This window comes from Mandrillus leucophaeus, unplaced genomic scaffold (genome assembly GCF_000951045.1).
Source record: "Mandrillus leucophaeus isolate KB7577 unplaced genomic scaffold, Mleu.le_1.0 Scaffold942, whole genome shotgun sequence".
Taxonomy (NCBI): domain Eukaryota; kingdom Metazoa; phylum Chordata; class Mammalia; order Primates; family Cercopithecidae; genus Mandrillus; species Mandrillus leucophaeus.
In genome coordinates this window covers 211,774-225,182 of record NW_012110275.1, presented here as the reverse complement: position 1 = coordinate 225,182, position 13,409 = coordinate 211,774, and the positions used below count along the sequence as shown (strand labels likewise).

General features: G+C 34.6%; 1 protein-coding gene across 1 annotated transcript in view; it reads left to right on the top strand.

Annotated features, from left to right (window-relative positions):
• LOC105532231 (inactive N-acetylated-alpha-linked acidic dipeptidase-like protein 2) overlaps positions 1-13,409 on the top strand; it is a 612,136-nt gene that overhangs the window by 403,691 nt on the left and 195,036 nt on the right. The window contains exon 5 of the mRNA XM_011970318.1: positions 2,411-2,554. Coding sequence (XP_011825708.1) covers positions 2,411-2,554 — 144 coding nt within the window. The remainder of the gene's footprint in view (positions 1-2,410; positions 2,555-13,409) is intronic.

The following is a 13,409-nucleotide window of genomic DNA, read 5'->3' as shown; positions in this document are numbered from 1 at the left end:
TGGATTCTAAGCTTAAATCTTTATTATTTTTTCTTCAAAGCCATGACTTCCATGACTGCCGTAGGCCTAAGCTAAATATAGCATTTTAGCCTTGTCTTCCAGATGATAAATTAAGGAAACACTCCTGTAACATATTTTCTCATTTATAATCTACCTCCTGCTGTAGCCTGGATACCAGTATCATTGAGCTCTGTACCCTCTGAAGTCCCATCAAATTAAATTCTGAGAAAAACCGTTAGCAATTATTTTCCCTAATAAAAGTTCTGAAAAACATAGCACTGCATCTGAAAACATCACCGACTGCCTGATAGAGTCATTCCGTTGTGTACTTCCTTTTGTGAGTCAGTAAAAATATATAAACTGAATAAGTATTAGTTATTTTCTTAAGCATAGTTTGTTTTCTCCCTTATCTCTATTCTATTCATATACTTTTTTTGTACTTGTGTTATTATAACTGTTTTCTCTTATTTTTATTTATTTTTTGTTTTTTGAAGTTATAGATGCATTTAGTTCATTTAAATAGTCAAATATTTCCACAGGCTTAATTTATAAAAATGTCACCTTCTCCTTCTCTTCCCTCTGTCTCTTCTCTCCTCTCTATAACTCACCAGGGCAAATATGTAATTGTTTTTAACCTCTTTAGTAGTTACTTACCTATTATGTTTACCTTCGTTTTGCTCAGTTATGTGTTTGAGTTTGTTTTTCAGTTTTATCCATTATATTCACTTACCACTTTGAGAGATAAAGACTTAACTTTCACAAGTATTCATGTACATCGCAGCCTGACTTTTTCCCTTTTCTCCTTTTTCCTAAAAAGGATAATTTTTGTGTTAAATCAGCAGTCATTATTTACATTATTATGACTATGTAAATATTATACATATTGTTCAATGATTAAATTTCTTCTTATACAACTTTTGGTCCCTTTAAGCTAACAGTTGTCTCCCTTTATAGGTTTCTTGTTTTTCTTTATAGCTAGACACTCTTCAAACCCTAACACTCTGCTTTTACTGTAAATATTCTCTCAATATGTTAGCACACATCTGGTATTCTCATTAATTTGGTCTTCCTAGAGACCTCCTTCCCCAGCTCTGCTGACCATCTGCTGTCATCCTCACTAGGTCTGTGCCCAGGTGCCAACCTAGGATTGTCCTTGGCTGAGATCTCTTACTTAAGAATAACAAAATTAAGTTGATTTGAAGTTCAGTATATAACTGGGATTTATTGACTGATAAATTTCAATGTAGGATGTTGTGGGTAAGTTGTTTCTTTGTGGGTAATAGACCTGTTTTTGGTATTTTTAGATATTTTCTATTGATCTCATCATATTTACTAAGAGTGAATCTTCTATTGCCCTACCTGGAGAGGTTTCTATATGCCAAAAGAGAAAACATCTGAGGAGTCCTGGCAATCACAACAAGATCTTTTTTTTTTTTTTTTTTTTTTCGTGTTCGAGTCTCACTCTGTCACCCAGGTTGGAGTGCAAGTGGCATGGCTTGACTCACTGCAACCTCTGCCTTCTGAGTTCAAGCTATTCTCCTGCCCCACCCTCCCAAGTAGCTGAGATTGCAGGAGTGCACCACCAGACCCAGCTAATTTTTATATGTTTATTAAACATGGGGTTTCACCTTGTTGGCCAGGCTGGTCTTGAAATCCTGACCTCAAATGATCCACCCGCCTTGGCCTCTCAAAGTGCTGGGATTACAGGCATGAACCATCATGCCTGGCCAACACCATCCTCTTTGAAGTGTGATGTTGCTCATTGTATTTGGTGTCTCCCTGTTCAGACTGTAACTCTGTTTTCTGCTGAAATGAAGAAGGAACAGGCACCCACACTGACTGGGTGCATGAGAATTCCAGAGGGCGAGCCATTTCACAATCCGAATTTCATAAGATCCTCCTGTTTCTGGTCTCTTTTGCAGCCCTACTTTAATAAATACCTGGTGTTGACAATTTCTAACCCTTTCTTTGTTCAGTGGTACAAACAGCATTCTCAGCTTCCCTACTAAGAACTTAGATTTTAGGTTCCCCCCTCATGTCCTACATCACTGACACTTACATATCTGCTTTCCAACTAGAATCGTATTACTACCTATTCTCCTGGCCCCTGTACATTTACGCTTTTTCATTATTTTGTCATCATTTTAGTGGAGTTTTATGGGACAATGTAGGTAAGTGCATATGTGCAATCTGCCATCTTTAACTAGGATATGTCATTGTATTTGGACTAAATTTTTACTGAGTATCTCAAATCGTGTTAATAAGTAAACAGGGTATAACTAAGGAGTAAATAAATGAATGAATATAAACTTACCAGTCATAATTTAAATACTTATTGCAGATAACTTTTCCTTAAGTATTTTAAATTTCTGTTTACTAAGGATTCTCTTCCTTTGTCTTTTGAATACAGATGGAAGTTTTAGGCAAAGCCGATCCAACCTCACCTCTCTGTTAGTGCAGCCCATCTCTGCATCACTCGTTGCAAAACTGATCTCTTCGCCAAAAGCTAGAACCAAAAATGATGCCTGTAGCCCTCTAGAGCTTCCAAATAATGGTAAAGTATTTAATGTCATTCTCTGTATTTTACAGTTTTTGTAAAGACCATGATCATGTTTAATCTCCTAAATTGATGTATGTAGCATTATTCTTTTCAAAAATGTTGACTTTTGACGAAGTGAGCATTATTTTATTCTGTGGCTCTTTAGCAGCATGTTTGGGAAGTAATTTTGATAAAGACTGAGACTTGACCAAAATGAGAGATTAGAAAAAGAAAACCATTTTGAACTGCTACACAGAAAAGTAGCTTTATAAATAAAGCATTTTTGTACATCCATGAAAATCTGCTTAACATAGCTTCCCGGTTTCAGCTTCAGCAGTCTCACTGCCTGCCAAGATTCAGTGGATAGCAGGCAGCTATCTAGGGTATGAAGTCTTTTAGTATAAAGCATTAAAGCCTAATTCCTGCAATTGACTAAAAAATCCCTCTGTCTATATGCATCATCGCCCGGGAGATGCTTCTTGTACTGCGGTGCAGTTTGTCAGGCCTTGTTGGACCACGTGGGATGAAACAGAAGTAGTTAAGCTACCTGTGGTGGGATGAAAGCCTTGGGCTGCATCTTATTCCTGCCTCCAGTCTCAGCATTACGTTTCTAAAGAAAACACTCTCTTTATAATTTGTTAAATTTGTATCTATTTGCTAGGAACTACAACTTGTGGGCTCTGCTTTTTTGTGTCCAGACCTCTGGGCTCAATAGTCATATTTTATCTCAACTGTTTTTCTCTTGACAGCAAGAACATACAAAAGAGAAAATATGCTGAAGAAATATGTACAGAAAAAAATCTGAATACATTAAGGATTTCTCTGTTAGGGACATATGCTTTTCAAAATCCTATAGATTGAGAGCCTCCTAAACGGATTACCAATTGAACAAGGTGGGAAAATCAGAAAACAATAATAAGCCAATGTCCTCAAAGCAGGAATGAAGAAGCACTCGAGGAGATTTTTGTTTTGTTTTGGTTTTTTCCCTGCCATTTATTCTGAGCCCAACAAATTGATTATGGGCTCTATTTGTTAAGATATGTAAAGAACACCACAATAATAATATAGTTGTAAGAGACACTGGACTTGTAAAAGACCATATTTAAGCCCAGATTTAAATAATTAATTAATTCAATATATATTCAGAGCCCCCAATACATTCCAGCCACTGTCCTGCCCTCAAGGAACTGATAGTCCGCATGCTAGCTCCATGCCCTCTCGTATGTCATCTCCCACTGCAAACCTCTATGTCTGTATCTACAACAGAGAGCTACACCTTTATCACCTTAAATAGTTGTGAGAATCAAAGTATGATATGTGTATCAATTCTTTATTTTTACTTTTTGTGTTATATGTTATGTCATGTATTTCTTGAGACAAGGTTTTGCTCTGTGATCAGGGCTAGAGTGCAAGTGGCTTAATCATAGCTCCCTGCAGCCTCAAACTCCTAAGCTGAAGCAATTCTCCTACCTCAGCCTCCCAAGTAGCTAGAACTGCACATGGGTGCCACCACACTAGACTAACTTAAAAAGTATATATTTTTGCAGCCACAGGGTCTCGCTAAGTTGCCCAGGCTGTTTTTGAGCTCGCTAGATCCAGTGGTCCTCCTGTCTCAGCCTCCCAAGGTGTTAGGATTGTAAGTATGAGCCACCATAACTGGATTAATTTTTTTGTATATTGTAAAATGTTACATAAATATTAAGAAGTATCTCTGTTATCAAATAACTACTTAAAAAAAAAATGCGTAGACATGTCTTACTCTATTGCCCAGGCTGGAATGCAGTGTCATGATCATGGTTCACTGCAGCCTCAAACTCCTGGGCTCAAGTGATCCTTTTGCTTCAGCCTTCCAAGTAGCTAGGGCTACAGGCACATGACACTACACCCAGCTAACTTTGAAATCTTGTTGAAGAGACAGGATCTCACTATGTTGCCAGGGCTAGTCTCAAATTCCTGGGCTCAAGTGATCCTCCTGCTTGTCTCCCAAAGTACTGGGATTATAGGCATGAGCCATTGTGCCTGGCCTAACTACGTTAATTTTCTTCTTAATATGCAGAATAATGTACTTGCAAAGCAAGATGACACTCTCCAGCTGCATTTCCATAATAAATTAACAACAGGCATGAAGCCTACAAGAAGAGTTGAGATGTACACCAGTGTTAAAGCAAGAAAGACAGGCCTGCTTTCTAAGAGACTATGACATATGAAATTGTTCTCATGGATATTGTTATGTTTTTAGAAAAATTGTTATGGTTTTTAGAAAATTCAAAAAGATATATTTAAATCATTGAGAAGACATTCATGTTATAATGAGTTATTTATTTTTTAAAATACAGAATATACACTTAGATTTTCCAAATACTGATTGAGCAGTCTCACTGAGTCTGGTAAATCAGTATTTGGAAAATCTAAATACATAATTCTATATTAACGTATAATCCTACATTAAACTGAATTTAATGTAGGATTATAACCCTTTACCCCAATGTTTTGGACAATAATGCTCATAATTTTTCTGAGATAATTAAGTTTCTTCATAGATATTACAAAATGCATTAGTTATTCACAGTAATGTATATCAGGGTGGGATATGAAAAGGATACTGAATGAAGTACTGTCATTTTAACCAATAACAGCAATGCTTATTGTTTAAGGATTAAAGAAATAATTTAAAACATATTATAATTATAACATATTGTTGAATTTTCTAAGTATAGCCCTGATCTTTAGTGTCTGAAAATCTTCACTCAGCAAGTTTGGAATGGGCACATTAAGAATATGTGTGCGAATCCACTAATTATTTATCCTACCCATTTAACCCTTTATGCACACTAAATCAAAATTCTCTAAAATTCAGACAATAATGTAATAGAATTTTTCTACTACCAATCAAGGACTACATTTAATACCTCTAGTGTTAAAGTGAGTCATTGTTCAAATTTCAGAAATTGAGTCTTGGTCCTGTTTGTCCAAACTTGGATTATCCTTGAACCAATCATCATAATATAGTTGATGTAGTCTGTCAATAGGCTTGAGTCAATCAGAATCTATTTCTGGGATACTGCCAAATCTACTCATAAAATGCTGATGGGAAATGCTGGCAACAGTTCAAAAAGGGAAAGTGGCAAATGGATGTTGAAAAAGCAAGTGTAGTTCAATGATGATACTAGTCTGGCCAAGACGCAGTTTACAAACTTTAAGTAATGACTTGCTTCATCATTAAAGGCCAACAAGAAACCATGTAGCTCTGGGATCTTCCTCTAACCATCTTGAGACCATGGGAATGGAATGCATCCTACCTGAAAATAAAATCAGCATAGGAAGGGATCAGATGAGTAAAGGGGAGAGAAATATAGAAATAGAGATAGAGAGAAGGTATGGGGAAAGATGGAGAAGCAGAGAAAAAGAAACCCTTATTTACATGATTAGAACCCTAAATAAAGCCTTGTCTGAAGCCAAATCTATTGAACTTTTCATATATATGAGTCAATACATTCCTCCTTTGTTTCAGCCTATTTATATTTGGTTTTTGGTTACTTGCAACTAAAAGCTATCTAACTGATAAAAACCATAACACTTAAACTAAAGAATTGAATGCCTTCATGCATGAGATAGGCGCAGCAAATTGAAGTGGATAACTGGCCATTTGTATGGACATCGCTGAAAGAACTAAAAAAAAGAAATGTATGAGGAATGGAAAAAGAATCAGGAGAAAAATTCTTACTTAAATAGATTGTTTGCATTGATTAGATAATTGGATACTGACTCCATTTCATTTCAAATGGTCTTTTTCTTTGTAGACCTGACTCATTCATTCAAGGTATTGTCAATATTTGTCTTTGAAGTTCAGTCAAAACATGGAAAACTTAATTTTCACATACCTATCTGAGCTTGTGATTAAAATTCATGACTACAGTGATTAAAAGGGAAGAAGAAACTTTAAAATCCATTAATGAAATTTAAGGTGAAAAGTATAAATGAATCAAGTTAAAAATCATTTTAATATATTTGATGATTCATTTATTTTGAAAAAATAATTGTTTACATGTTGCTTAAACCTTATCATCAGTGATGATGAAATTTTACATAAATAAATTTGGATGATGTCTCTTCAAGTGGATATACTATATATTTTTTGTTATTTCCTTATTTACAATTCTATATGTTTTATCAAAATTACTTTTATGATTAAAATGACATAGTGTCTAACTGATCATCTTGTTTATAATTTTTACATATTTCTAATGCATTTTGTAAATCTATCTTCCTAATCTGTTAGTAGTTACTTTAAACAATGCATTACTAGCATTTCTTGAGTACAAATTTAAAAACATGTATTGAACATATTATCTACAAGTTGTAGTTACACAAATATTTGTTGACAAATGGTGCCTTTTAACTTTTCAAGAAATATCTATTAGCAGGAAATGTTAGTACAATTGAATTCAACATTGTGTGTTCTTACACATGAAACTAATCAATCTATTCAGAGCAGCCTTGGAATTGCTACATGTGAAAAGTTCCAGTATATTATGCTACTCTCCTTAAAGAATGTCTTGAGATTTTCTCTCTCTCTCTCTTTCTGTGTCTCTCTTTCTCTCCCTCTATCCACCTACCTATCAATTTATCTTGGTAGACAATGGAGTAGTATGATCCAATATGACATGGCTTCCCTTAAGTTCCAACATAACAAATGACAAACCTTTTTGGCCACAACAAAACAAAGTATTTTTTAGTAGACTTTAAAAGAAAAAAAAAGAAAGGGAAAACTAAAAACTTAGTTTTGAGCAGAGTGGGCTTTAATAATGTTGATTAGGCTTTTCCAATCAACATGGAGGAAAATATTCAGAAGAAATGGGGAAATTTTTAATTTGTGCAGACAACTTCTATATAGCATGCAAATAGATATGATGGCTGCTCTTTATCTGAATAATTCAGAGAGCTAGAACTGTTTTGGAAGGACTGATATGTGTGGAGACAAATGCCAGATCAACTGTCTTCAAGCAGTCAGTTACATAGTGAGCATATGAGTCTGAGGTAGGAGTTGATAATGGAGTATTCCGTAGAACTAAAGATCAACATTCATGAGCTGCCAGTCTGAAGTCCTTGGACAAAAGGAAAAAGAGCTTCAGAATTCACTTTGAAGGACTGTTCATCAGGGATCTTAAACGGAGTGAGCGTAGCGGGGAAACCTATTGTCCAAAGTCCACAGAAAGTAGAGTCAATTCTCTGTTTCCTGGGGAGTGAAGGCTGGGCGTACTAAAGGTGACGCAGATCTGACATTCACCCAGAACTTCTCAAGTTTCCAGGATTCTGCCTCAACAGTTTTGATTTTAGAAATGGTTCAGCTGGAGTACAGTCTAGAGTTTTTGTTTGTTTGCTAAAAGACTTAAAGACAACCTGAGATGTACACTTGAAAGCAAAACTATTTTAAAAAGTGTTTTCTACTTTTAAAATATTTCTCAAGGTTTTTACAGCTTCTTATATTCTTAGCATATAATTTTTCAAATACCTGTCACTTTTTACAAATTATAGAAATTCCAACTAAACTTTGGAGTTTATATGTATGATAAAATCCATTAGTGTATACCGTATCTTTGTATTTTTATGTTATGGACCAACACTGTCATTTACTAAACAAAAACTTCCAGAGATTCATCACTGCCTTTGTGTTTCTATTATTCTGCTATTCCTTGCAAGTATCCAGTATTTCTCTGCATTATTCTATTCAATATTATCCAAACTTATCTTGCATGTATGTGTCTCTAAGTTGTAAAGGCCCATTACCCTCTAAATTCTTACGGTTCAGTGCAAGTGTTATATTCTCCACCAAAAACCCTTTAGGGTTTCATTCAAGTTGGACATAGCCTCTCTTTATGACTCTCTCATGCATTTGGCATTTGTATGCTATTTGGCATTATGATATGATATTCTTCTGAAGCAGAGCATAAGCAACTGAATTTTCATTAGAATATGTTTTTCCTCTTTATAATTCAATTATTTGAGGTTTTCTTTATGGTTCAGGATATCATCAGTGTTCTATGAGTATTTGAAAAGAATGTATGCTGTGTTATTATCTATTCTATACATGTCTACTTAGACTAAGTTCCTTAATCAGGTTGTTCAAATATTCTATATATTATTCATGTTAAAATCTCCTACTGTGAATATAAATTTGTTCATTTTCCCTTGTAGTTAGTCAATTTTCACTTTATATGTTTTGAGATTATTTCATAGGTGTTTATAAATTCAAATATATCATATCTTCTGGAATAGTTGAACCACTTATCACATGAAGTGATATTCCTTATGTTTAGTAATTCTTGTTTTAAGTTTGAGTAGGCCTGATATGAATTTTGTAGCACTATTTGTATTAGTATCTTTATGCTATGTATTTTTTGCTTTCAACCTTCCTGTATCTTCCCTTTATATATGTCTCATAAATAGCAAATAATTTCCAATTTAAATGCAATCTGATAGTCTTTTAATAGGAGCATTTGGTCCCTTTCATTTAATGTGATTAATATGTACTTAGACTTACAGTTTTCATCTTAATTAGGGTTTCTTCTTTGAATCACATATTGTTTTCCTTTAGTTGTATTTTTTCTTTAGATTTAGATTTTTGCCATTAAATTTTTGTCTCTATTATTTAGAAGTTATAAATACATTTTGTATTCTTTTATAATTAATCTAAGAAATTACAACTTCTTAGAGATCCCGTGCCCCTGCTCTGCTTAGTGTCATTTTCTTTGCACTCTTGGGAGGAAGTGGGGAAGTTCAGAACTTTAGGATTCCTACTTTATAGAGGAAGAATCTTTTTTAGAACCACCTTCTTCATCCCAATTTCGGCAAGCCCAGGACTTTGTCTTCTGACCTTTGCATCCCACGAGGCCATCAATATTAAAGGGTTCTCTTTGTTTACCAAATTCCCTTAGGTTGAAGATAACCTCATAGTTTTATTTACCTGGGTTCCCATCACAGCTTAAATTTTGACCCAGTAAGTTCTTAATTTCTTGCTAATTCTCAGATGCTGTTAACAAGATTTATTTTGTATTTTATTTGTCATTATAAGTTACTATCAGTGGGTGGATTAATCTGATATCCTAGCGCACCATTATTTTTAGTAAAGAAAATCTTCTCTTCCTTTCCATCCATTTATTACCTGACAGCAAATATGGACTCAGAAAATTGTGTAGATTGATTGACATATAAATCAGGTCATCAGGAAAAAAGAATCCACTAAAAATGTGCAATTTAAGAGAATTTAATCAAGTGCTTATGCACATAGTGTGGACAGGTAAAGCAAAACAGAAAAGAGATACCATTGCTACTGCCTCTAAACCAGGTCTAGTAATTCCTACTACCTGTAAACATGAAAGGGCAAGAAGAGAGAGCAGTTGTAGGAATTGGCCAGTACTTTAGCTATAAGAGAAGAGCTGTGGCTTTCAGCCAAGCAGAGTTGTCACTGCATAATGTGGACAGTAAGGGGGGTACTGGAAAATAAATACTCTGATCTTTCACTTAACCCAACCTACTGTCCTCTTGTTGATGCCTTCAATTGGGTAAACTAAACCTGAATCCAAAGAATAAAAGAACCAGGTAGATGTAATGCATAGAGGTTACTTCTCCTGGGGTAAGGTTAATGGAGGGTGGCAAATAGATGTGAATGAACAAATAGAAAATATGCAACAAAGATAGAGCTTCAGGTGATTAGTAGATTAGTAGATTAGTGCTTCAGGTGATTAGTGCTTCAGGTGATTTGGTAGACAGCTAAGAAAAAAATGGTCAATTTTTACATTTCTGAGGGATACAAAGAGAGTAAAAGTTATTTTTTCTCATATTCATATTACTTAGAATATCTTCCTAGTTACATAACTTTACTAAATAAAAAGAATACAATTTAATTCAATGTTAATTGTTTTTCCAAAAGTATGGAAGCTCGCATGAGTACTTGCACATATGGGTGTGTGAAGATGTGTATGCATGTATCAGATAATCAGGGAATAGCTATATGTACTTGAAAGTTTACAAGTTATGATGACATAGAATCTAGAAGCAGTTTATATTCAGATTTTCAGGCAAACAGTTGGCAATAGGAAAGATATCTGCAGACTGCAGCATCTCAGTCATCAAAACTCCCTCTAGAACAGATTCTAGTCCCCGTGAGGATCAGGAAAATTAAGAAAGTAAAAGAACAATCTGGAAGTCCAATCCTAGAAAAAAAGTTCTTTTCTAGAGCCACATCAGCAAGAAAGGGACTCAAGTATATATAATGGGACAAACATTCAATTAAACTTAGAGACTCTAGAAGATCTATGCCTAGGAAACTAACACACGCTTAATTATTGGATATGAGACTCAGAGTTAGCAGCAAGTGTATTCTTCAAATTTCTGTGAATAATGTTGGAATTTTTTCTAGATATTTGGTATAATTATTCAAAATACAGGTGGAAATGAAGGTTTGTTAGTTATCCCAGAAGAAGAAGATTGGGAACCAATTAATCTGGCTCTTAATAATTGCAACAAAAATGCAAGACAGAATTGTCTCTGGACCATAAAATTGGCAGTAGTTATTTTTCTCTGCACATGATGAAATTAAGGGATAGAGAGAGGCAGCTATTTCATGTCTCTTAGCTCTGACACCCCTTACCCTATTTGAATACAAGTGTTCTCTGAGTGGAACACATTTTTATATCTTGAAATCTTTTAAACTTCACATGTCATAATTAAAGCTGTCATCAAATTTTACATGAAAGGCAGAAATTGGTAAATGTGAGCTGGAAATGTAATTTTTAACTACCAGTACACACACGCGCACACACACACACACACACACACGCAGCAACTTTTTGAATAATTAACTGCCCCTAAATAATATTCTCCAGGAGTTTCTAATTACAACTTTCAATCGTGATTTTTTTTAAAACTTGAAATAAATGTACAGAAAGTTGCAAGAATAAAAGTATTTTTTCTTAACTACTCAAGAGCAAATTACAAACATAGTGAACATCTCTGACTTTGTCAGTGAATTCTCTGACAAACAATGACATACTCCTACACAGATGACACAACCATCACAATCAGGAATTAACCATTGACACATTACTACCATGCATTTCACAGACTCAATTCAACATTTTCCAATTTTCCCAGTAATATCCTGAATTACAAGATCCAAACTAGGCACATGTGTAGCACAGAATTGTCAAACCCACCATTTCCTTCAACCTGGAACAGTTTCTGTCTTGTCTTGACTTCCTTTGCTTTGCTACCTTTCGATGTTACATACCAATTATCTACAGTATTGTTCCTCAAATCTGTGTCTATCTGATGTTTTCTTATGAGGATATTCACACACTGAATCTTTAACAGTAATACTACAGAGTGAGACTATGTTTTTCCCATCGCATATTATGAGCTGGTGCATGATATTACCATGTGCCAGGGAATAATTTGTTTCCCTGTATGTAATCAGTTGATGCCATTACTCCCTCCACAATGGATCCAACCTTAGTCTCTGTCTAATATGGGCTATTCACCCTATATCAAATGTTCTACCTGCCCCTACCACGATGTAGTTAACTTCCTTACTTTACTCAGGCTCTAACAATGTGTGTTCTCCAGCTCTGAAAAACAGATGTCCTTCTCACTCTGCTTTAGTTTGTCCCGTCTCTAGTGATGCTGCTACCTTTGATCTTTTGATTAAGGTGGTGGCTGCCAGGTCTCCTTATTGAAGTTACTTTATAATTGTTTTCTTTTATACTCAATAAGCATTTGAAATAATGTAGCATACTGCCTCTAACCCCTGCTATCTCTAGCCATTAGTATTTGTGTTCACTGACACTTGTTGCCCAGTCATTTCTATGATGATGCCAATGGTGACTTTCTAACTTCCTGGATTTTTTTTTTGGTTGTTGTTGTTGTTTTTAAGACACTTTCAGTCTGTTACTATAGTGCAGTGGCACCATTTTAGCTAACTGCAGTTCTTGAACTCTTTGGCTCAAATGATCCTCATGCTTCAGTCTCTGAGTAACTAGGACTAGAGGCATGCACCACCATGTCTGGCTAATTTTTTTTTTTTTTTTTTTTTTAGAGGCAAGGTCTTGCTATGTTGCTCAGGCTGGTCTCAAACTCTCAGCCTCAAGGGATCCTCCCAAAGCTTTAGGATTACAGGCATGAGCCACCACTTCCAGCTGTAATTTTATCATCTTTACACTTATTAGTTGAAATTCCACTGTAAAGAAGAGATTTTTCTTTTTTCTATTCATTTCTTGATATGATTTTTAAAATTTACACATGCCAGTATTGAGTCATTACTTGATTAGGATTTATATTCATAATAGATTCAATAGGTTATATACCAGTGCTATTTATATCTTGATGCTCAGATTGTCAAATGTTAGCCAGTAATAGCAACTTCAGATGGATTCTGTGTCCTTTGACATGTACTCATTATTCTTCATGTATTTACTTAGTTTTTGGCACTATAAGACATACTAAATCGTCTTGTACTTTTCCTGTGCCAGCTCTGTTATCAGCCATTTCTCCAAAGACTCTAGGTCCTTTAAGTGGAGAATAGTCTAGAAAAATAGATCTAGATTCATCTATTGCTATTGAAGTGTTGCTTCTCTCCATACTACTCAGTGAACAAAACTAGGAAAATATAATTATATTTTAATATTATATTTTATGTAAATATATAAAAATATATCTATACACTCAGACATATCTGTATTTACTTTTAAATCTATGTGTGTGGGTGTTATACACACACATACACATAGTTTTATATATATGTATGTTCTCTTGGATATATATAGATATATATACAATCAACAACTTATATAGATATGTTCTCATGGTTTTATAT